Source organism: Cnephaeus nilssonii (genome assembly GCF_951640355.1).
Source record: "Cnephaeus nilssonii genome assembly, chromosome: 1".
Lineage (NCBI taxonomy): Eukaryota > Metazoa > Chordata > Mammalia > Chiroptera > Vespertilionidae > Cnephaeus > Cnephaeus nilssonii.
The window spans coordinates 52,351,895-52,374,619 of record NC_137072.1 but is presented as its reverse complement, the minus strand read 5'-3'; the positions used below and the strand labels follow the sequence as shown (position 1 = coordinate 52,374,619).

Below are 22,725 nucleotides of genomic sequence, written 5' to 3'. Positions count from 1 at the left end.
ATTTCTTTCACCTTGTGGGGGAAGTTTTCTGTCATTATTTCTTCAAATAGGTTCTCAGTAATTTGCTCTCTCTCTTCTTCTGGCACCCCCATAATTCGGATGTTGGTACATCTGAAGTTGTCCCAAAGGCTCCTTACACTATCTTCATACTTTTGGATTCTTTTCTCTTTTTGCTTTTCCAGTTGGGTGTTTTTTGCTTTTTGTATTTCAAATCTTTGACTTGATTCTTGCAATCCTTTAGTCTGCTGTTGAATCTCTGTATATTATTTTTAATTTCAGTCAGTGTATGCTTAATTTCTAGTTGGTCCTTTTTCATATCCTCGCGGGTCTCACTAAATTTATTGGCCTTTTCTAGGAAATTCTTAAAAAACCTTATAACTGTGGTTTTGAACTCTATATCCAGTAGTTTGCTTTCCTCCATTTCTTTCATTTGTGACCCATTTCTTTGTCTCCGCATTTTGGCTGCTTCCCTGAGTTGATAGAGTGGCTTTGTGTGCTAGGTGTCCTATAGGACCCAGTGGCTCAACCTCCCCAGTTACCTGAGGTGGACACTCTTGGTGCACCCCTTTGTGGGCTGTGTGCAGTCTTGTTGTAGTTAAGCCTTGATTGTTGTTGGTATCACTGGGAGGATTTGACCTCCAGGCCAACTGGTTGTGAGGATCAACTGTGTCTACATTGGGAGAACTTCTGTGCTGGAGACACCCTTCTGGGGCAAGACTTGCTTCAGTGGGGCTTTGGCACTCACTGAGTCTGCCCCCTTAGTGGGTCCCTTATGGATCTGAGGAGTTATAAACTGGATGGTCCTACTCTGATCCCTGGGTACACTGGCTCCAAGAAGGTGCTAATTTAGCCTCTGCCTGAGGCCACCCTGCAGGAGCTATGGAGAGATCTTCAGATTCCTCTTCTTTGTTTGGGTTTTGGAGGTGCCCAGATGAGGCCCAGCTGTGAAGCAATGCAAGCTGCTGTGGGGCCTTGGGCCTTCTTTTGGATGTTCTGGGTCTTACTGACTCAGCTGCAGTTTGTTAGTTAAGTTTAGATTTCAAAGGACCAGGCCATTCATATGCAAAAGCCTCTATGCACAGCTTGGATGGGGCGGAGTCTCAGGGTGGGAGCAAACAGCAATGGCTTCCCATCAGCCCTGCCCTAAGAGGCCCCCGGGTCTCGGTGTCCTGTGGTAATCGCTGTAAGCACCTCTGAGAGAAAGCCGCCCTCGAGTTCCGCCTGCTGCCAGACAGTCCAGTTTCTCCCTCTATGAGTCTGGGTCCCCAGAGTCTCGCCCGGAACTGGAGTTAAGAGCAGTCAGGAGCTTGTGTCTCCCTGCAGATTGAAAAAGCCAACCGCGTACTCAGTTGCCAGCCCTCTCCATGCACACGCGTGCCTCAGTACCTCTGCACTTTACTTCTGCAGCCCCTCTGAGTCTCAGTGTGCTTTTCTCTTCCCTTCTAGTAGTAGAATTTCCACTCAGCCAGCCTTCCTGTGGTTCTGGATGATGTCCATTTTATCTTTTAGTTGTAGTTTTGAAGTGGTTGTGCGCAGCAGCAAGTTCAGGTATTTACCTATGCTGCCATCTTGGTTTCTCCTCTACAGAGTTTTTTAGTAATCTTTAACTGAGAGAAAATTCTTATCACAAGACATATTGATGCTCATTATATATTCCTAGAAATTTCTTTTAAGACAAACACAACTAATCTTAGGACTCTCTGAAGCCCAATAAAAACCACAGTGCAGGTGGCTCACCATCACTATTTTAAAAATTAGCACACTTAACTAACCCTAAAGAAAGTGTAGATGGAATAGGTCACCAGGAATAAAGTGCTAGGTCAGAAAAGGATTTTGGAAATAGGACAAATTAGAAAAATCTGAACAAAAGTTCAACACTGGCAAACAATTAATGACATTCATATTGTTTCTTATTTTTACATAAGAGCATGACTTATCTCACCTGAAAAATTCAAAACATGAAAAATAAATATACATTTTAAAATAAATAAATTTAAGATTTAAAAGGTATATTCATATTTGAGTAAAAATACATTGAACAAGGTATATTGATACAGAAGATAAAAATAACCTCAAACAGTCTTGGATTTCAGAAATTCTAGGCACAAAAACAATGCAACTAGGTGAGGTGCAAGGTACAATGTAGAAGATAAAAATCACTCCTCAATTTTTATGTAGACAATGTCAAGTGTTTCTTTAGACCCTATATCGATTTAAGAAAGATTTTATGTCTTTTTAGCTCATTAAATATTTCATAACTACCACCATCTTTCCTTGTAGAATGTTCTGAAGACACTGTTCATAGGATAAAGGAGTAGCCTCTGATTTATATTCTTCCTTAAACGTAAAGGTATATACTGAAAACCTACTATGTTCCTATCATGATGCCAAACCATGAAGAGCAACAATGAAGACAGAATCCCTACCTTTAAGAAATAAATAATCAGCCCAGCCAGCGTGGCTCAGTGTTTAGAACCCATGTACCAAAGGTTCACAGGTTCCATTCCCAGTCAAGGGCACATACCTTGGTTGCAGGTTCCTGAGTAGGGGTACATGGGGGAGACACCTAATCAATGTGTCTCTTTCACATCAATGTTTCTCTCTCTCTCTCTTCCCCTTCTCCCTTCCTTCCACTCTCTCTAGAAGTTCATGGAAAAAATATCCTTGGGTGAGGATTAAAAAATAAAAGATTAAGAAAAGGAAATAAATAATCAGTAAAAACCAACCAAACAGCAATGCTGTTAATTAAATATGCAAGAAAGTGGTTTAAAGTGAAATTAAGATTTTTAAAAAGGCATTTTTGAGTAATGATATTCATAAAAGGCTTTTTCAAGATTGAGGAAAAAAAATACTAAGCTCTATTTTATGCCCAACTTTTTTTTTAATATGTTTTTATTGATTTCAGAGAGAGAGAAAGGGAGAGGAAGAGAGATAGAAACATCAATGATGAGAGAGAACCATTGATCAGCTGCCTCCTGCATGCCCCACATTGGGGATAGAGCCCACAACCCAGGCATGTGCCCTGACCAGGAATGGAACCGTGACCTCCTGGCTCATAGGTCGACACTCAACCACTGAACCATGCAAGCCAGGCCCCATCTTTTTTATCAAAAGTAACTTTCCTGCTGGGAAAAAAAAATCATATTTTGGTTCATAAAAATAGATTTCAAAACACTTGAAAATAATTGTCAGATATAATCAGGCTGTTTCAAATAAAGTAAAATCTGCAGCTGATCATGAGTTCTACCTCATGATACTGAGAGAGCTAGCAGCTAAATTACTATGCCCGTTAAGGATATTTTAATGCATTAAGGAGAATTCTGTAGATATCACAAAGTGATGATGAGTCATTCCTTCACATACACACATAAAAAGTGATCACATGCTGATTCATTTAAAAACTTACATTTTTAATTAATTGAAATAATTGAGTTTAATCTATTTTTGTAATGGAAGTAAGCTTGAAATCAATAATAAATAATTAGAAAAAAAGCCAATTGCATGGAAATGAAACAGTATTCTTCTAAGCATAATGAATGTCTAAATTTCTGAAAGCCCTGCTACTCCTTTTATTTATTTTAAATAAATTTTTATTGACTTCAGAGAGGAAGGGAGAGATAGAAACATCAATGATGAGAGAGAATCACTGATAGTCTGCCTCCTGCACACCCAACACTGGGGATCAAGCCTGAAATCCAGGCATGTGCCCTGACTGGGAATCAAACCATGACCTGGTTCATAGGTCGACGCTCAACCACTGAGCCACGCTGGCCAGACTATGTGTGTACTATTTTAATCTTCCCTCTTCTCCTCTTTTTTACTTTTTAAAAGTTTTATAATACATTAATAATGTATAATTTAGTATTTAGGTAAAAATTTAAAACTAAATCAATAATTTATAAAACTATTTAAATAACAAAATATTTAAATGGACTATGACTAAAATTTCCCAGAGATGAAGATAACCATTGTTGGAAACTTGTGTCTCCTCATTTTTCAGAACAAAAAAAAAACTTTTGTTATATAAGGGACAGATGTACAGTATTAGGCAGAATTATGGATTTGTTTGGAATATTATGTTGAAGTTCAACTATAAATTTAAATATGCAAATGGATGATAAGTAATCAAAGGGGTGACATGCACCAGATTTTAAGCTATTGTCCCAACTCCAATCCTGGGAATCTGCAATCTGTATTTGTGCTTTGACAGATGGCTCTCTGTTGGGCTCAGACATTGAGAGGTGCTCAAGGGTTTGTGCAAGGCATGCGACAGGGGGTGGGGGAGGCTGGGGGAAGATCAATGGGGGAGGCTGGGAAGATAAAAAAAAAGGAAATATATAGATATATGTACTACTATATAATACTTTAAACAATAATAATAATAATAATAATAATAATAAAATATAAATAAAAAAAGGAAAATGGATTTCTTCCTTGGATTGCTTCTTCACGGGAGAATCAGCAGTTCCTTACCCTAGTGGCAATTTTTCCTATATGTTTCTGCTTTAGTTTTTTTATAGAGGGTACTCTGTACCTCCTCAAACTTTTCAACATGAGACCTCTTCCCATTATCTCACCTCTTTATATTTCTTCTCACATCTCTGGTCTTCTCTCTTTCCACTCTTTTTCTTTTTCCCTGTTTTTCTACCAATGTCATTTTAACTTATATGAACTTGTTAGAGCTTCCATATTTGTTCCCTGTGCACTTGCAATGATAATACTAATATAATGTTATCTAATAACTATGTGATGGAAAAGTGTCTTTCCCCCTATATAGGTAATAAACAATGGAACTATTGTTTATCCTTTAAAAAATGCCAACAGAAGGACCATTTGTTTATACTTTTGTAAAATAATGCTAACAATACACAAAAGTTTAACATTCTGAATGTTCAAAATATGTGTGTTAACCATATCAGTGAGATCAGACTTCTGCAAATGAACCTAGCCTGGCACCCTGCATCAGTGGAGGTAATCTTGAAAAGATATATGAATTCTTAAACATTTAAATATACTGAAACAAAGTTTTACTCTTCATGGATATATGCATCCGAGTAAGATAATTAGACATTTGAAGTCAATTTTTAAATGTCATGTTTCATTAGTCATAAATTTATTACAAAGAGGTTTTAATGGTATTAATGCCATCATTATACCACATGCAGGGCTGCATATGCAGTCATGTTGGCATCAAACACTTAAGTAATGCATTAAGGTTTTGATTAATCATCTTCATATCACTTTCAACATTATTTTCACTCTTTTAATCCCCACATAAGATACAAAACAATGACCGGTTGATATAAAATGTAAGAATCAGACAGAATAATCTCAAAATGAAGATAAGCATTTAAAGAAATACATAGGAGATCCTCAAAGAGATATAGAATAAGATAAATTGTTTTAAAAAATTACAAACATAGCTGTGAACCAAATTAACAAGTATTCTTTTTCACCTGAAGATATTTTTCCATTGATTTTTAGAGAGAGTGGAAGAGAGGGGGAGAGACAGAGAGAGAGAAACTTTGATCGATGTGAGAGAGACACATTGATTAGTTGCCTTCCGCACATGCAACTGGGGATGGAGCAAAGTATATGCTCTTGACCAGAATCAAACCCGGGACCCTTCAATCCTTGGGCCAATGCTCTATCCACTGAGCCAAACTGGTTAGGGCAAATTAACTATTATTTTTATATCATAATTCACTATATAATAATTTCAATAATAATCATATGACTTATAATGATGACTCATTTACACCACATGTAATTTTTAACTCTAAATTATTGGTATTAATTAGATATAAGAAATGTTATTTGGCATTCACATGTTACCTGATAAGCAGCAGGCCCAGGAGTAGTAAAAGCTTCTTTCTGATCCCAGAAGAATGTCCGAGGAGCAGAAGACCCAAATGCACTTTTGCTTTGTTTCTTTAAGCACGTTTTGCTAGAGTTTTCAATGACAGTATCATTTAGGATATTATAAGACCCAGGACCTAAGATTGTGAAAATATAATATATAAGAATAAATATGCTTTTAATTTTTAGAAAGAATTCTCATATATTGCTAGCAGAATGCAAAATGGTATGCCACTTTGAAAAAAAAATTGTCAGATTCTTAGGAAGTTAAATATATACATACCATATGACCCAGAAATTCTACTCCTAGGTACATTCTCAATAGAAATAAAAACTACCCAAATGTCCATCAGCTGGTGAATAAACAGTAAACAAAACATGCTATACCCAAACAATGGAAAACTACTCAGCAATAAAAAGGGAAGATAAATACATCAACACAAATGAGCCTCAAAAAAATCATACTAAGTGAAAGAAGACAGATGTAAATCCTGAATTTTAGATGATTCTATTTATATAAAATTTCAAAAAATGCAACATCATAATGACAAAAACGGTTGCCTGGGGCCAGAAGTGGGAATGGAGATTAACTGCAAAGGGGCATGAGAGAACTTGAATTATGGAAATGTTTCAAACCTTGATTGCAGTAATGGTTACTTGACTATATACATTTACCAAAAATCATCAAACTGTACACTTAAAATGAGTTATTTTATTATGTAAATTGTAACTCCTCAAAGAAGAAAGGAAGAAAGAAAGACGTTCTTGATGGCAAAAAGTATTGAAAAGTTGATGTAGCAACATTAAAATCAATTTTGGGAAAAAAAATTACCTATCATCCAATCTTCCTATCACAGCAGTTATTTTAATGTCTTGCCTTTTAGCTTCTAGTGCATATTTATAACCAGGAATATTTTCTACAGTGGAAATCTGAGAGAATAAAATTTCTCTTTTTTTCATTCAAATAATACAAACAACTTTCATGTCACTGAAAAAGTTTTTACCAAAACATTCAAATATTTGAAACAAATACAGTTGACCCAATGCAGGGGTTAAGGACTCCGACACCCACACAGATGAAAATCTGTGTATAAGTCAGTCTTCCACATATGTGTATTCTCAACCACAGATCAAAAATACTTATTTGTAGCCCACCTGGTGTGGGTCAGTGGTTGAGCGTCAACCTATGAACCAGGAGGTCACGGTTCAATTCCTGGTCAGGGTACATGCTCAGGTTGCAGACTTGATTCCCAGTATAGAGCGTGCAGAAAGCAGCCAATCAATGGTTCTCTCTCATCATTGATGTTTCTATCTATCTCTCCCTCTCACTTCCTCTCTGAAATCAATAAAAATGTATTTTTAAAAAAACACTTACTTGTATATGTTTTATAATTCAGTATTTTTAAATCAGTTCCAGTGAGCAGCAATATGCATAAAATATAATATGATACACTTGAAAGAACAGTTGACTTCGTTATACTCATGTTACCTGGATTCTATAAAATTGGCTCTGCAACTAAATAGGTATGAAACCACTTAATCTCTTGTTTTTCTGGGCTTCAAGTTCTTATCTGAAGATAATAGGAATTGACTTCAGCTTTATTCAAAATGTGGTCTGTGGACTGCTGCCTGTCTAAGAGCAATCTACAATAAAAGGAGCTTACAACTAATTGTAAATGGAATATTTTACTAAGCATTTTATAAATATTCTTTTTCCATGGGAAAATTGTTGACTTACATTCTGGTACATCTCCTTTTTCACTGTAAGCAGAAAACAGTTGACAAATGGGCACTTTGTGCTAATAGCACATGGCGAGATAGTACTTGAGATTCCTTCTGTATTAAATGTGATCAAATCATTCTATATGGTCAAATCCTCTATCCTTCTGTTATATATATATATATATATATATATATATATATATATATATATATATATATATATATATATGATGTTTTTCTCAAGGAAACTGCCCATAAACTCTTCCCAATCTTTTAAATATTTCAATTCTAAAGTCTAGTCCCCAAAAGTCTACCAAAATTTGTTGTGCCAACTCTCAGAAAATCTAAATGCTAATACGTTTCATTCCTGCCATCTTCCAAATTTCTCCACTGGTAATGTTCAGGAAAAAGGCAAATATGTGCAGGAAACAGACTAAGAAAGCTCCAGCTGTAAACATAACCTATTTCTTATAGGAAGGAAGGATGATTCAAAGGATGAAACCAAGAAGTAGACAAAAGACGATGGAAAATAATTTCAAGAGCCCAACTGGGACTTAATCAAGGAAATGGCAACATATACCTGGTTGGATTTCTAACTGCTATAAGCCTGTGACTGCTCTGGGCCTCCAATTTTTCCTCCTTTTTGAATAGGAATGTCAATTATGATTATCCTATCTCTCTCCCACCACTATGTGTTGAATGAGAGGGGCTTCTAACTTGCGCCTTTAGTTCACAGCTCTTCTGATAGAGAGGAGTCCAAGAAGCTGATCTGAAATACCATACCCAAGAATCCTCACTTGCACCATATCTGACTCAAATAACAAGATCCTGGATTTTAAGATTATACCATAATTCATGAGACTCTGGTGGCCTTGAGAATGCATGTGGGGAAAATATAAATATTTTGTGGTCAGAAGGTAGTCTGAAATAGGTTAAAGATGGCCACAAATTCTTTGCTAACTCTGTCATTGAAAGATGAAGCTTCATAGCCTTCTGTTCAGTATGTACTGGCCCTAAGTGACTTGGTTGACTAACAGAATGTGACAGAAGTGGTGTCCTGGGGTTTCTGAGGGTAGGTCATAGAAGGCCTTGCAGCATCCTGCAAGGTCAGTGGTGCCCTGAGCTACCTAACATGTTAAAGGACCAACTACTTGGGGCAGCAGTGCTGGAGCTATGCACCCACCCTGAATGAGCACCGTCTGAGTTCTTCTGTCCAGCTGTCCCACAGGACATAGATATAATAGAACAGTCTTTTTATTTTAAGCCACTAAGTTTGTTATGCAGCAACAGATGACTGTAAGTTCACCATTATATGTTATTTTGGTGCTATAATCTTAGTTCTGTATACTAGAATACCCACAACAAATACTAGAATATGTGATTGGACATCCCCAAAATAGAATTTTAACAAAACTGAGTAATCTAAGTTATATTACTGACAGTGACCACATAGCTGATGTTATATATATCCTCCAAGAGAAAACTAGGAAATTCACCGTATAAAGGAAAGTAATAGAAAATTATAAATAAGATGTGTGACATGTTGAACTGAAAAATTATGTTATTTTTATCTATCTGTGCTTGGTGTATATTTAATGTTTTAAAAAGCATTGTAGATTTAAAATGATAACACCAGCCACAGAACAACAAAAATAGACTACTCTCTGGTGCATCCAACTTGTTAAGAATATTAAGTTACATAAAGCTAAACAGTAGTAATACATGGACTAATTGCTAACCTGGTATTTCCTCTGTCTTGGAGTCCTGTGGAAATCGAGTAGCACTTTGACCAAATGGGGTATTTTTCGATTTTGGTGTTTTTTTCAAGGGCTTAAAAGCAGTTCGAGTTTCATTATATGTGCCAGGAGCAGGGGTGGTTGATTTCATGGGTACAAATCTCTAGTGAAGAATGGGAAAATATGCCAATGAGAAACTACAGAACCTTTTGATACTTCGTGAATTAAAAGCTTCCTTCTCAATAATATAATATCTAGAGCTTAATTTGTTTCCTAATGGAGTGAAGAAAATGTAGATAAATTAAGATCTGGTACCTATCAAACGTAAAATATATGGCCTTTAGTAAAGTCATCTATATATTAATATGGTGATGCATTATGTACTTTACTATGCCAGGTAGACTTTTTAAAGGAAATCATCTCAATATGAGATTCTAGAAGATACCGTTTGGCCCAGATTCATCTATTAGCATACCATTCCATTTGCTATTTTTTGTTTACCGGCTATCTCTGTAATGTTATAGAATAGTAAGAAGCTAGGAAAAAATCCAGACAAGCAGAATAAGGAAACTAAGACAAATAGTAAAACAGCAGTTTGCAGCCACCTAGTAAATCCTTTCTTCCCTAAACCAGGGACACTTAAGAGTAAATGGCTTGCACTTCTCCTCCCTAACCAGAGGGTAAATAGCTTAAATCACCATATTCAGAGAGACATACAGAAATCTAATTAGTGTCATTTGCCAACCACACCCAAGAACAGACAAATTAAGAGACTAAACCTCATTTTGGTACATCAGCATAAAACTGATGAATATTCTGTTGAGTCTCTCCTAAGACCGCCCCTAAATGCCCAGCCTTTAAAACCCCTGAAAACTAATATCCCGGGTACTTTTCCTCCAGAGAGTATTCCAGTGCCATTCTCCTCTTCTTCCCCTATAGACGCAAACCCCCTAACCACTAAGGGATCCCATTAAACTTGCAACCAGAAGAGCAATAAGCAGCAGCAGCTCTTCCTGGGCTAACCCCCTGAGGCTCCAAGGACCCCTTTCCATGACTTCCCAGTGAGCCAAAGAAGCCCAGCCTAGGCTCTCCTATTGCTTCTTCTGCGCCCTTTCTTGTTTCACTCTCCTAAGTATATTTTTGCTGCAGCCAATACATTCTCGCTTGTTTTTCTACACTTTGTCTCTTGATTGAAATCTTTCCTCCAAGAAGATAAGAACACAAGCCTCATTATCTGGCCAGTTAACATCTCTGTTTCTATCTCCTTCTCTATGTTTGTTTGTCCATTTCTTCCCTCTTTGTCTCTCTCACACACAAACACACACATGCATATATATATAGAACCATTTGATGAAAAGTTATATGCCCGTTTCATGCTAGCCAAGACTGATGTAGTCAAATACTGTGGTTACCTGGATATTCTTTCTTTTTTTCCCCTTCAATGTGGTTTAGGGTATACATTTGAAATACAATGAGCCTGGCCAGTGTGGCTCAGCAGCTGAGCATCGACCCATGAACCAGAAGGTCAGGGTTGGATTCCTGGTCAGGGCACATGCCCAGATTGTGGGCTTGATCCCCAGTATGGGGCCTGCAGGAGGCAACCGATCAATAGTTCTCTCTCATCATTGATGTTCTATTTCCCTCTCCTTTTCTCTCTGAAATTAATTTAAAAAAAGATTTTTTTTTTTAAATCAAAGGTACATACATGCATAATGTCCTATTCCCACACATTCATTTTGTGTAGTTACCTTAAGTACCATCAAGTTGCTTAAGGTAGAAACCTGGTATTTATCCTTGATTCTTCCTAAGTCCCTCACCACAACATCTAACCCATTAAAATATAGATTCAGAGACATAGAAGCATGGAACAGACTGTTGAATCTCAGAGGACAGACAGAGGTGGGTGGGTAGAGATCAATCAAAGAACTTGTATGCATAACCCATGGACATAGACAATAGGGTGGTGAAGGCCTGGGATGAGGGGGCAGGGGTGGGCTAGAAGGAGTCAATGGGGTGGGGGGGAAGGGTACATATGTAATGCCTTCAATAGTAAAGATTTTCTTTAAAAAAAATAAAATGTTAATCATCTCTCTAAAATATACCTGCAATCTCTCTACTTATCTCCAAGGAGGTGCCTCTTAAGTACAATGAAATCAAAGCAGTCACCTACAGTCATCCAAAGGTTAATAATGTTCCCAAGTTAAATAAGATAATCAGCTGTACATAGTACAGTTGGTTAAATGCTGCAACTACATTGATCTACAGGCTTCTGCATTATAAAGATTTGCTATTATTGTAATGTTCTTGCCTGAGAAATATCTTAATACCTTCAAGTCTCTTTAGTATATACCTTGCAGAATGTGAGTTGATTACTGTGAAATAGACTCCAGCATCATTAACAAAGGCAGCAGTGGCAGTTGTTGATATGACCTATGGCCTGGCTCCAGAGAGAGCCTTCAGAACCTTCTCTGGAAGAAATGCATGTCCTCACAGATTACACGTTAACACTGCCTGCCTTCATTGGCAAAGTATATTTAAAAACTCAGGCTAAAAACTCTTATAAGCCAAACTGAATGATCACATATGCAGATTTGCATAATAGAAAATGTTTAATAGATGGTTTCAATTCAAATATTCATCTTTGCATATTATTGCTAATGTTATCATGTTATTTCATTTCATTTTACCCACATCTTTTGGTAATATGATTTGCTCAGGCCATGTGTGTTTCCAATTTGCTTAAATATCACTTCCCTTTTTATAATCTCCCTGAACATCATTGGATTTGTTGCTGGCTTCACATTATGCCTATTATACTCAACTTATGAAAATGACTATAGACCATTACCTGAGATTGAGAAAGAAAAGCATGTGATGCATCATTTACATTTGGTGTCACACTTTCAGTCTTCTCAAATTGACTTTTAATGTCATATTTTCCAGGCCCTGGAACTCCCTAAATCATTACAAAAAGAAAAAAAAAATACATGTTCTCATTAAGAAAGCATTTATAGCACCTAAGGGAACAGTTAGCTAAACATCTGAACCAAAGCGACAGGGTTTTTAAGTGAATTTCTATATGATATTACCGTAGCACTTCATTAAAAGGAAAGCCAGAACAAACTTCTTAAGAGAAAAAAAACACACACAAACAGAAAAAAAGAAAGAAATTTTCCTTATCAAAGCTTCCTAGGAACCTAAAAACACACTACTTGAAACTTTACTGCCCTCTACTGATACAGCTCAGAAAAAAATATCCAGCTCTTCACATGATTAAACATTACAATGAATAAAAGTGGCTCCCAAATTTCTTCCATTTAAATGTATACAACCAGCTCTAAAAAAATATTTTACTGTATTTCAAATTTTTGTTAATCAATAAACTGTTCTGTATCAGCAAATAAACTTCAGAATATATTTTATTTTAACTACAAATGTTAGAAGATGTAAGATATTAATCTTTTTACTAGATATTTTACAGTAGATAAAAACTTAATCAGTAAACACTGGGATTGAGTTTGTATTATCTTAGTAATACAGTTTAAATATATATCAAAAAGTTCTATTTATTCATCATCAAATATTTTAATTACCTTAAAATAGTATCTTTCCTATTATAAAAAAGTTAGATGCAAATCCTTTATTTATGAATTAAATACTTAGCTTATAAGTTGAATATATAATAAAATTCTATCAGCAAATCCTGTCATCTCTATCTATAATATGTCCAAATCCAACCACTCTTTTCCACCTCCACAAATACCACTCTGATCCATGCACCATCTCTTACCTAGATTATCTTGAAATCTTCCTAACTGCCCACCCTGCTTCTACCCTTGTGTACTTTCAGAGTATTTTCAAAACAGCAGCTAGCGATCAATCCAGTTAAGACCCTGAGTCAGATTGCACCACTCCCCTTCTTAACCCATCCAATGATTTCCAATCTGACTTGGAGCAAAAACCAAGGTCCTTAGTATGATATGAATTTCATCCCCAGGCATACAATTGTCACTCTAACCTCATCTCCTACTACTCTCCCTATTCAGTTCTCAAGAATACCCAGCATTTATCTCCCTCAGGACCTGTGCACTTGCCATTCTCTTTGCTGGAATGATCTCTTGGATAACTCCAGGGATCACTCCATTTCAATCGAGTCACTACTCAAGGTCACTTTCTCAATGTGTCATTTCCAGTCCAATCTAAAATGTCATTGCCTTCCCCAAACAAGTCCTGTCCCCTCTCCTACCTGTTTATTAACCTAACCATTTTTTACTATTTAAAACTAGAGGCCCAGTGCACAAAATTCGTGCATGGGGGTGGGGATGTCCCTCAGCCCGGCCTGCACCCTCTCCAATCTGGGACCCCTTGGGACCCACAGGGACATCCTTCTCACAATCGGGACTGCTGGCTCCTAACCGCTCGCCTGCCTGCCTGATTCCTGCCAGCCTGATCACCCCCTAACCGCTCCCATGCCGACCTGATTGACGTCTAACTGATGGGCTGATCGCCCCCAACTGCTCTCCCCTGCCGCCCTGATCACCCCTACTGCCCTCCCCTGCCGGCCATCTTATGGTGGCAATCTTGTGATGACGTCGCATGAGGGCATCGTGCCACCTAGGCTTTTATTATATAGGATACAATTTTCTGCCATGTTGTGAGCTTGAAGGCAGTTATTTTTGTTTTGTTCATTGCTATATCTTTAGAATTTAGAGATATGTTCCTTTGGGAAATAATGTGGATCCAAATGGAGCATTAGCCATTCCTAATTCAGTAAAATGTCTTAAAGCACACATTTTAAAGACAGTAATAATTTGAAAAAAGTTCTTTAGGAGAAATTCTTATACAGAAGTACCTCTTTTTATAAATAGGTTAGATTGTAAAAATTCATGCAAAGATCCATGTTATCTTGTCTCAAACAAATCCATGCCATTATTTGGTGACTGATAGAAAAGATGCACTTTGGCTATGGAATGTGAGATTGTTTGTATCTGAACATGTAGAAAGTTAAGTTTAGGAGAAAAGAAACTTCTGCATAATTTTGTGTTTTATAAAATAAGTATCAAATGTAGAAATATGGAGAGAGCATAACTTCAAATATACAATGTTAACCTATTTTCTTGATTGTTACATATATGCTATATCTATCTTCTCCCTATATAGACAGGTATGGTAAAAATGAAAAACTACTGACATGCTGGGATTGCTTTTCTACTGTTTTCAACAGTTGTATAAGTGGTCATTAGTAATAGATTATAGGGGGGAAATTAAGTGTAAATAATGAGATAAGTGAATATAATCTAGGGAAACTTTTTTTTTTTTTCATAAAAGCAAAAATGACGTCCTGGTCAGAGTGGCTCAGTTGGTTGGGTGTCATACTGTGCACTGAAAGGTTGTCGGTCTAATTCCCCATCAGAGCACATGCCTGGGTTTCGGGCATTTTAACATAACCAGTAGGGGGCATGCAGGAGGCAGCCAGTCAATGTTTCTATCTCTCCCTCTCCCTTCCTCTCTCTCTAAAAGCAGTAAAACATATTTTTAAAATGTTGAAACTACTAAAATGCTTATTATGTGCAAAGAAAGCATGGGCTCTGCTTTTGAAAAGCTCAGACTAGATTAATGGTTCTGCACAAGAGAATCATCTGGGGAGATTTTCAAAATAATAGTGTCTCGCCCTGGCCAGTTTGGCTCAGTGGATAGTGTGTCAGCCTGTGAACTGGAGGGTCCTGTGTTCGATTCCAGTCAAGGTCACATACTTCAGTTGAAGGCTCAATCCTGGGCTTGTTTGGCAGGCAACCAATCGATGTGTCTCTCTCACATCAATGTTTCTCTCTCTTTGTCTTTCCCCTCTCCCTTCAAATCAATGGAAAAAATATCATCTTTACAAATACTCTCTTTACAAATCAATGGAAAAAATATCATCAGATGAGTATTAACAAAAAAATAAAAAATAATACTGTCTCATTTTATTTAATATAAATGAAAGCCAATGGAAATTAGGTCTGGGCATTATTAACATTTTAAAAAGAAATGTTTTCTAAAGCTTCCTGGTTGCTTCTAATATGCAATCAGTCTTGAGGCCTAAACCAGTTTAAAACTCACAGTGCTGGGCTTCATCCAAGTGCAATAACTTTTCACTGATTGTGTAACTTCCATTGTTCCTAGAGTTTCAGGAAAGATTCTACTTAAGACCTATTGACTTCATTATGCTGTGATGGAATCACAACTCACCTTGGTATTGGCCTTCCCCCACATGTCAGTCTTTTCTCAAGTTGGTTGACAATTTAGATGAGTATGAAAGATACCTAGAACTCTCTCCCCATTCTGTATATACTAGTAAACTTTTATTTAAACTCTCCACTTTCTTCTTGTCTTACTTTTAAATGATGAAAAATTAAAAACACATACAGAAAAATAAAGAATATGCCAGGGTTCTTGTCCCAGCATTACAAAGTGTTTAGCAATCTGAAGAAAGGAGTTGCGTGTATATTCAATAAGAGGTCCAAGGATGAAAGATAATTTTGAAAAGCACTGCGGGTCAGAGGAGCTTCAGCTAAAGGAGCTAAAGACTACCCCTTGACTCAGGACCCTGTGCTGTTTATTAACACAATTTGTCCTAAGGTAAGGTGGAGATAATACACTTCAAAGGGTAGGGCTTCAAAGGGTAGGGTTTACAGAAGCATTGTCAGTTTGAGGAATAGCGTACAGCTGTTCAGGTGTTTGGCCAACAGGAGGCAATAACATGCAGATTAAGAAGCCCTGAGCTGTCTGGCAGTTAACGATTATCCTATTCAGGTTTGAGGGAGATGCTTTTTAGCCGTTCCAACAGGTAAACTACATATGTGGCTCAGCCTTGTTGAGCCCCTCAAGCTTCACCAACCTTTTGATGAAACTCTTGTAATTATGACATGTTGGAATTGGTTCCCAGAAGAATAGTATAAAAATTCCCATATACCCATTACACAGGGTCAATATTCCTCCACTCATATCCAACCAAAGATGTAGGAGGCAAATCCAAAATATCATATAATTTCATCAATAAATACTTCAGAATGTATCATCAAAAAATAATGATTATACCATAAAACCATTTTAACATAACCATAAAACCATTTTTCTACCTTTAAAAAAATCAATAATGATTTGACTCTTTATTATTCAGAGTTCAAATTTTATGACTGCCTCATAAATTGGTATATATTAAACATACCTATAATAATATAGAAATATAAAGATATAGAAATGTTATATATTTGTTTTAATCAAAGCCCTGTTAAAATTCATTCTTATAAATGATTAAATGTTTTTAAGCCTCTGGTAATCTATAAGTTTTTTTCTCCATCACTTCTTTCCTTTTATTTGGTGAGGAAGCTAAGTTTTTTGTGCAATTTTTTAAAGTTTCCCAGACTTTTTATTTTCCTAATTGACTATCTATGTGTCCATCCCTCATACTTCCTATAAACTAGCAGTATAATATAAATACTTGATCAGGTTCTAATTCAATTTTCTTCGGGGGAAGGGGGCAAGATTACCTCATAGGTGATGCTGTATACTTCTACCAGGAGGCACATATAATAGCTGATTCTCATTTTACAATGCTAGCAGTCATAGATGATTACTGAATATATCTAATAATTCATTAGGAGTTCCAAAATGATGATATAATTCTAAAATTCTTTCTCATTTATTGGCTGAAATAGCACTTCCTTCATCAACTACTTAGTAACCCCTAGGCTCAGTTCACTTAGGAAAAGCATAGGGTTTTTCCCACTCTCTTATTTACCAGTGTCAAAGTTGGATTCTTACACCTTACAACACTAATCAATAAATTTTTTTAAATTTAAATTTTAGACTCTTGGAGTTGAATATATTTGAATTATCTCAAAATTTTATAATATTACTCACTGATGCTGAAATTATCCCATTTTGATCATTGAGAACCTATTTGAATGAACTTCTGAATCCTTTTTACATGTCCTTAGTAGTCTTTCATACCTTTTCTGCTCTCTGGTATAAAAAGATGCTTCAAGTGCATCATATACAATTCCTGCTCTAGACCTGGAATCAGCCATTTCTCTAAGGAGCTATGATTCTTTTAGTGGTGAACGGTATTTAGAAACACCAATCTGAAGTCTAGAGATACCCTCCATGTTTGTTACATCACTTCTTTCTTCTTCTATATCAGTGTCCCCAAGTCCAGTGATTCTCTCATTTAATTTCTCCACCAACAGACCTCACATCTTGTCCTACAGTGGGGATGGGAAAATGCCATACTACAAGAGACTCTGCTTCTCAACCAGATTATCACCAATCCTGATGTTTTTCAGTCCCATCTGCTACCTTCCAGAGTAATTAATATTCCTGGACTTTTCAAGGTACTATAATGTGAACTGGCTTTCTTGTTGGCATCACCTTATTAAGGTAAAATTGATAAAGCTGTTATGTAAATAGGGTGATGCCAACATCTTGATCTCAGATGTCTAACTACCACACTGGTTATTTCTGTCCTGGCCAGGTAGCTCAGTTGGTTAGAACATCGTCCCAATACAACAAGGCTGTGGATTTGGAAGAAAAAGAAATGGAAATAGGATTGGAAGTGGGGATACCAGCTAAAGGAGACTATTTTGGAAGTCCAGGCATATAACGCTTTCTTGCTTTCTTTGGCTAAAGAATAATTGTGGTGGGGATAATAATTATGACCACAAGAATAATAGTCATGAAGAATAGTCTACAAAGAAAACCACCAAAAATTCCTCCTATTCCTGTAAATCCATGCCTTACTCCATTTCCCTCCCTTTGAATTTGGGCTGGTCTTGTGACATATTTTGACACAGAAAATACAGTATAGGTTACACAGTGGCCCTTCTAAACCTAAGTCTCACAGGGCATGACATGTTCCCATTTATACTCACAGAGCCTTGAGCCTCCATTCAAGTCCAACTCCCCGGGAGGAAAGCAAGGCCCAGCCAGCTTCCAGTCATTACAGCCATTACAGCCAATCAGCTAAGGTTCCACACATATGAATGAAAGTGTCTTGGACACTCTGGAATGCAGCCACATGAGTGACCCCGGTTGATACCATGTGGATCAGAAAAACTACCCGAGTCTACTGAACCCAGAGAATGACTATGTGGTGAAGGTTAATTCCACTAGGTCTGGAATTGGTGTGAGCTGTTTTGCTAAAGTATCTAGAAGTTGCTGATCCCTGGTCAAGTTATGAAACTACCAATTAACAGTCTTGCTTTGCATTAGGGCTCCCATGAGTTTCAGAGTGGTTTGTATCAGCTCATGCACATTGTTCACTGAGAGCAATGAGGCTGATGATTTGTACCTGGCCTCGGTGGGACTCCTGCAGGGCTCTACTGCTGGTGCTGGTTATGTAATAGGATATTCCTAAGTGACCAGCAGGAGATAAGAAACCCTGCCAAGACTCCATTTCCATAGTTCCTGGTTCTGAAGTACAAAACATGCCCATGCATGAGTCAGTGGTTCCTGATTCGAGACAGGAAGTATGTCCTGGTATGGCCTTAGAAAAGGAAGACAATTAGAGCTCACTCCTGCAATCCTTGTAGCCTTTGATTGTAAGGAATATTCTCACTTTAATGCTGTTGCTATTTGTACTCTTTTAATGCAGCTAAGCATTTTGGGCCCTGAGTCTTCTTTAGCAATCAATCCCCACCTGCCACTACTAGTACAATCATTAAAAATAACAAATTATTATTTTAAGGCACTGCATTTTAGGGTGATTGGCTATGCAGCAAGAGGTGACAGCAAGACAGTTAACATTTACAAAACACCTACCACTTGCCAGACACTATTTCAATTCACAGATAAGAAAACTGTGGTGCAAAAGAAAGTAAATTATTTCCAAAAGCAACATAGCCTGTAAGTAGTTGAGACACAGTATTGGCTGCCTGCACAATCCCAATTACCAACCTCTCTTGTTACAGCCGTCTGCCAAAAAGGGGTGGCCATGTAACACAGTCCTGGCTAATGAATGTAAGCAACTGTCAAACAAATAAAATAAAAGCCAGAGCAGAGTTAGGAAAAAGACTAGTTCATTTAAAAAATGTTAGTTTTGTAGTTTGTATAAAACATCAAGATGGAGATGCCTTATAGACAGTAATTCATGGAAGATTAAAACTCAGAGGATGGTTCAAGGTATAAACACACACTGGAAGTGATGTATATTTGGAAATGATCAGTACATATAGGTGGTACCTGAAGCCATGCAACTAGGTGGTTTCTGGGGAAATTGCATAGAGAAAGAAGAGAAAAGAACTAAGAATATTATGTGATATGTATGTGATTCTTCGTATACTGGTTTTAATACTATATTCTTAGCACTAACTTTTTAATGGCTCATGAATTTATGAATCATTCTAATCTTTAGACTTTATTATAACAATTTTGAGATTATTTACTATATTCCTCAGCTAATATCTAGATTGAATATTATGGTACAACTGATGATTGTTCCATTTTCCAGAGCTAATTCAAATGTATCTATTCTAATTCCTAAAAACAAATTAATATTCAACATTCTTTATCTATTATGTCATCTTATAATAAGAAACAAATTTAGAAACAACTCAAAATAAGTTTTCACCTTAAAATATTTTCAGTATTCTTATACCAACCTAATTTTTGCTATATGGTTATTCATGGCACTATAATCTTAATAAAAAATAGCTTTTGGTTTAAAATTAAATATATTTAATAAGTATATCCCAGATATAGTTAACTCTTTGAGTGACTCTATCATAATGATTGATTAGACAGAGCCATATATAACTCTGACTTGAGAGTGTAGAAAAGAATATGTGTCTATCATTTTCACAGCTACAACATAAATTTTAGTTCATTTAGAAAACATAATGCATTCTTCGTTTCTGATCTTTGGAAACAAACATATTCTACATGATTTAAAAAAACTAATTAAATTTAAGTAGAATTAAATCAACTAAACATGGTAAGGAAAACTTTTAAGTGAACAAAAAACATTTGAAAATAACTTTGTATTAACCAATGATAGCATTACAAGTGCCGCTGGGTCATAGATACAGCACTTAGGTTATACACCATTAAAATGAGAAAATTAAATAAGTGACAGAAAGCACTTAGTAGAATAAATGATATGCAAGTTAGTTTACCATATGCTCAATAACAGAAATAAAATACAAAAGTGGCTTTTCCTTGTAAATCTATGCAAGTATATCAGGAGAGACAGAATTCAAATGTAAGCTACTAGGTTTGACTGTGTATTGTTGCATTGGAGCAGTGGTTCTCAACCTTTCTAATGCCGCGACCCTTTAATACAGTTCCTCAATTTGTGGTGACCCCCAACCATAAAATTATTTTCATTGCTACTTCATAACTGTAATTTTGCTACTGTTATGAATCGTAATGTAAATATCTGTGTTTTCCGATGGTCTTAGGCTACCCTGCTAGCAGTTCTCAACCTGTCTCGACCCACAGGTTGAGAACCGCTGCTGTAGAGCCTAAGACCATCGGAAAACAGAGATATTTACATTATGATTCATTAACAGTAGCAAAATTACAGTTATGAAGTAGCAACGAAAATAATTTTATGGTTGGGGGTCACTACAACATGAGGAACTGTATTAAAGGGTCGCGGCATTAGAAAGGTTGAGAAGAACTGCATTGGAGTATAGGATTGGTTTATGCAGTTTCGACCATTCTAACATGAAAGTGAGTAAAGCTGACAAAAAGCTACCTAGATTCCCTAATATATCTTCTGGAATAATTGTTCATAATAACCTGGTTTCAGTAATTCAGCTGAGTCGAAAATTTAATATAGTAAACCTGAAGCTACACTGCCAAGTTTTGAGCTAGAATATGAGTAAATGTGGCTATTCTGAAAAGTCTCACTAAATGATAAGTACATAAAAGTTTATGCTCGAAATTTTCACCAAGTAAAATAATATATAAACAGTTTATATAGTTTCCCTGTAATTATTGTATCCTATATGTTGGATTATCTAGTAGTCGTCAAGATTTATAATGCCTATTTTGGTAAATTAGTACTATATAAATGTTCAGAGTTCATTAACATTTATTACTGTGAAATGCAACATAAACTTCTGCACAGAGTTACTAAATATAATTACATTCTTCCTGGTTTTGCAAACCCAAATTCTTCTTTTTAAAGGAAAAAGAAATAATAACTCTTAATAAATAATACACAGACAATTGAACACATCCAAATGAAATAATGTAAAGGTTAATAAATCTTAAATAAAACTAAAGGATCCATATAAGATTAATTGATATTACACTCACAAGGATGAAAAATTCAAATGTCTACTGGGGCCAGGCAGGCAAATAAGTGTTTAATGGAAAATGCTGCACTGAAGATCACTCATCCTCACCCCCAAGGGCAGCATTTAATCAGCCCCAACTGATTATTATTATTAGGTTGGTGTTTTGTTTTGTTGACGGGGGTATTTTGTTTTGTTTTTTTTCATTTTTAAGAAAAGATAAATATCTGGATTTTTAAATGAAATCCTAAAAATTACAAATGTTGGCCACTGGCCACTAGATTTCACACTCTGCTCTTGGTCTAAATATATCTTATCTAATAAAAAGGGAATATGCTAATTGACTGCCACAGCCACAAGATGGTGGTGCCCAGTACCCTGGGGGCGGGCCCGGCCATGCTGCTTGCCTGCCTCCGGAGTCCCCCAGTCCCCTCAGCCCCCCAGCCACCCAGGGCTGGCCCGAGGCACAGGCAAGCCTTGGATGGCGGCTGCCCAGCTGACACCTGAGGTACAGGCAAGCCTCAGATGGCAGCTGCCCAGCCACCCAGGGCTGCCCGAGGCTCAGGTAACCAGGGCCGGCCCAGGCTTGCACTGCAAGTGGCAGCAGCAGAGGTGTGATGGGGCGTCGCCTTCCCCTGATCGCCAGGTCACCTCCCACCCCTGAGGGTTCCCGGGGAGAACAGGGAACAGGCCGGGCTGAGGGACGCTCCCTCCAGTGCATGAATTTTCATGCACTGGGCCTCTAGTCTTATTATAAATATGAACATATTAAGAATACACCTCCCTCTATAAATTCATGCATAACCTCCATATCTTACAAAATAGAAGTCCAAAAGAGGTTTGATAAATGAGTTGAAGTTTTCTATGCCTCGTTGTAGTATCAAGATAAAATTATAATATTCATAGTTATAGGTGATAAACAGAGATTTGATCTTTACACACATTAATAGTTCTAAAACTAGGATTGCCTAGGTCTGAAATAATCTGTGAAATGCTGTGTAAGAAATGGGACCAGTTACTCGTATTTACTTTAACTAGATTATTGTGCAATGTCCAGACTATTGAGTCACATCAAAGGCATAGCCCAACACTATGAAGAGACTGATTTTATCTTCACAATTCTTATTGTT

The 22,725-nt window shown here is 36.7% G+C and overlaps 1 protein-coding gene across 1 annotated transcript in view; it reads right to left on the bottom strand.

Moving 5' to 3' along the window:
• The window catches only part of STPG2 (sperm tail PG-rich repeat containing 2), a gene marked incomplete at its 3' end in the record, with an annotated part of 161,879 nt that overhangs the window by 62,006 nt on the left and 77,148 nt on the right, over nt 1-22,725 (bottom strand). Inside the window, exons 7-9 of the mRNA XM_079799368.1 lie at nt 12,166-12,273; nt 9,321-9,480; nt 5,836-5,996 (exon numbers count right to left, since the gene is read on the bottom strand). Coding sequence (XP_079655494.1) covers nt 5,836-5,996; nt 9,321-9,480; nt 12,166-12,273 — 429 coding nt within the window. The remainder of the gene's footprint in view (nt 1-5,835; nt 5,997-9,320; nt 9,481-12,165; nt 12,274-22,725) is intronic.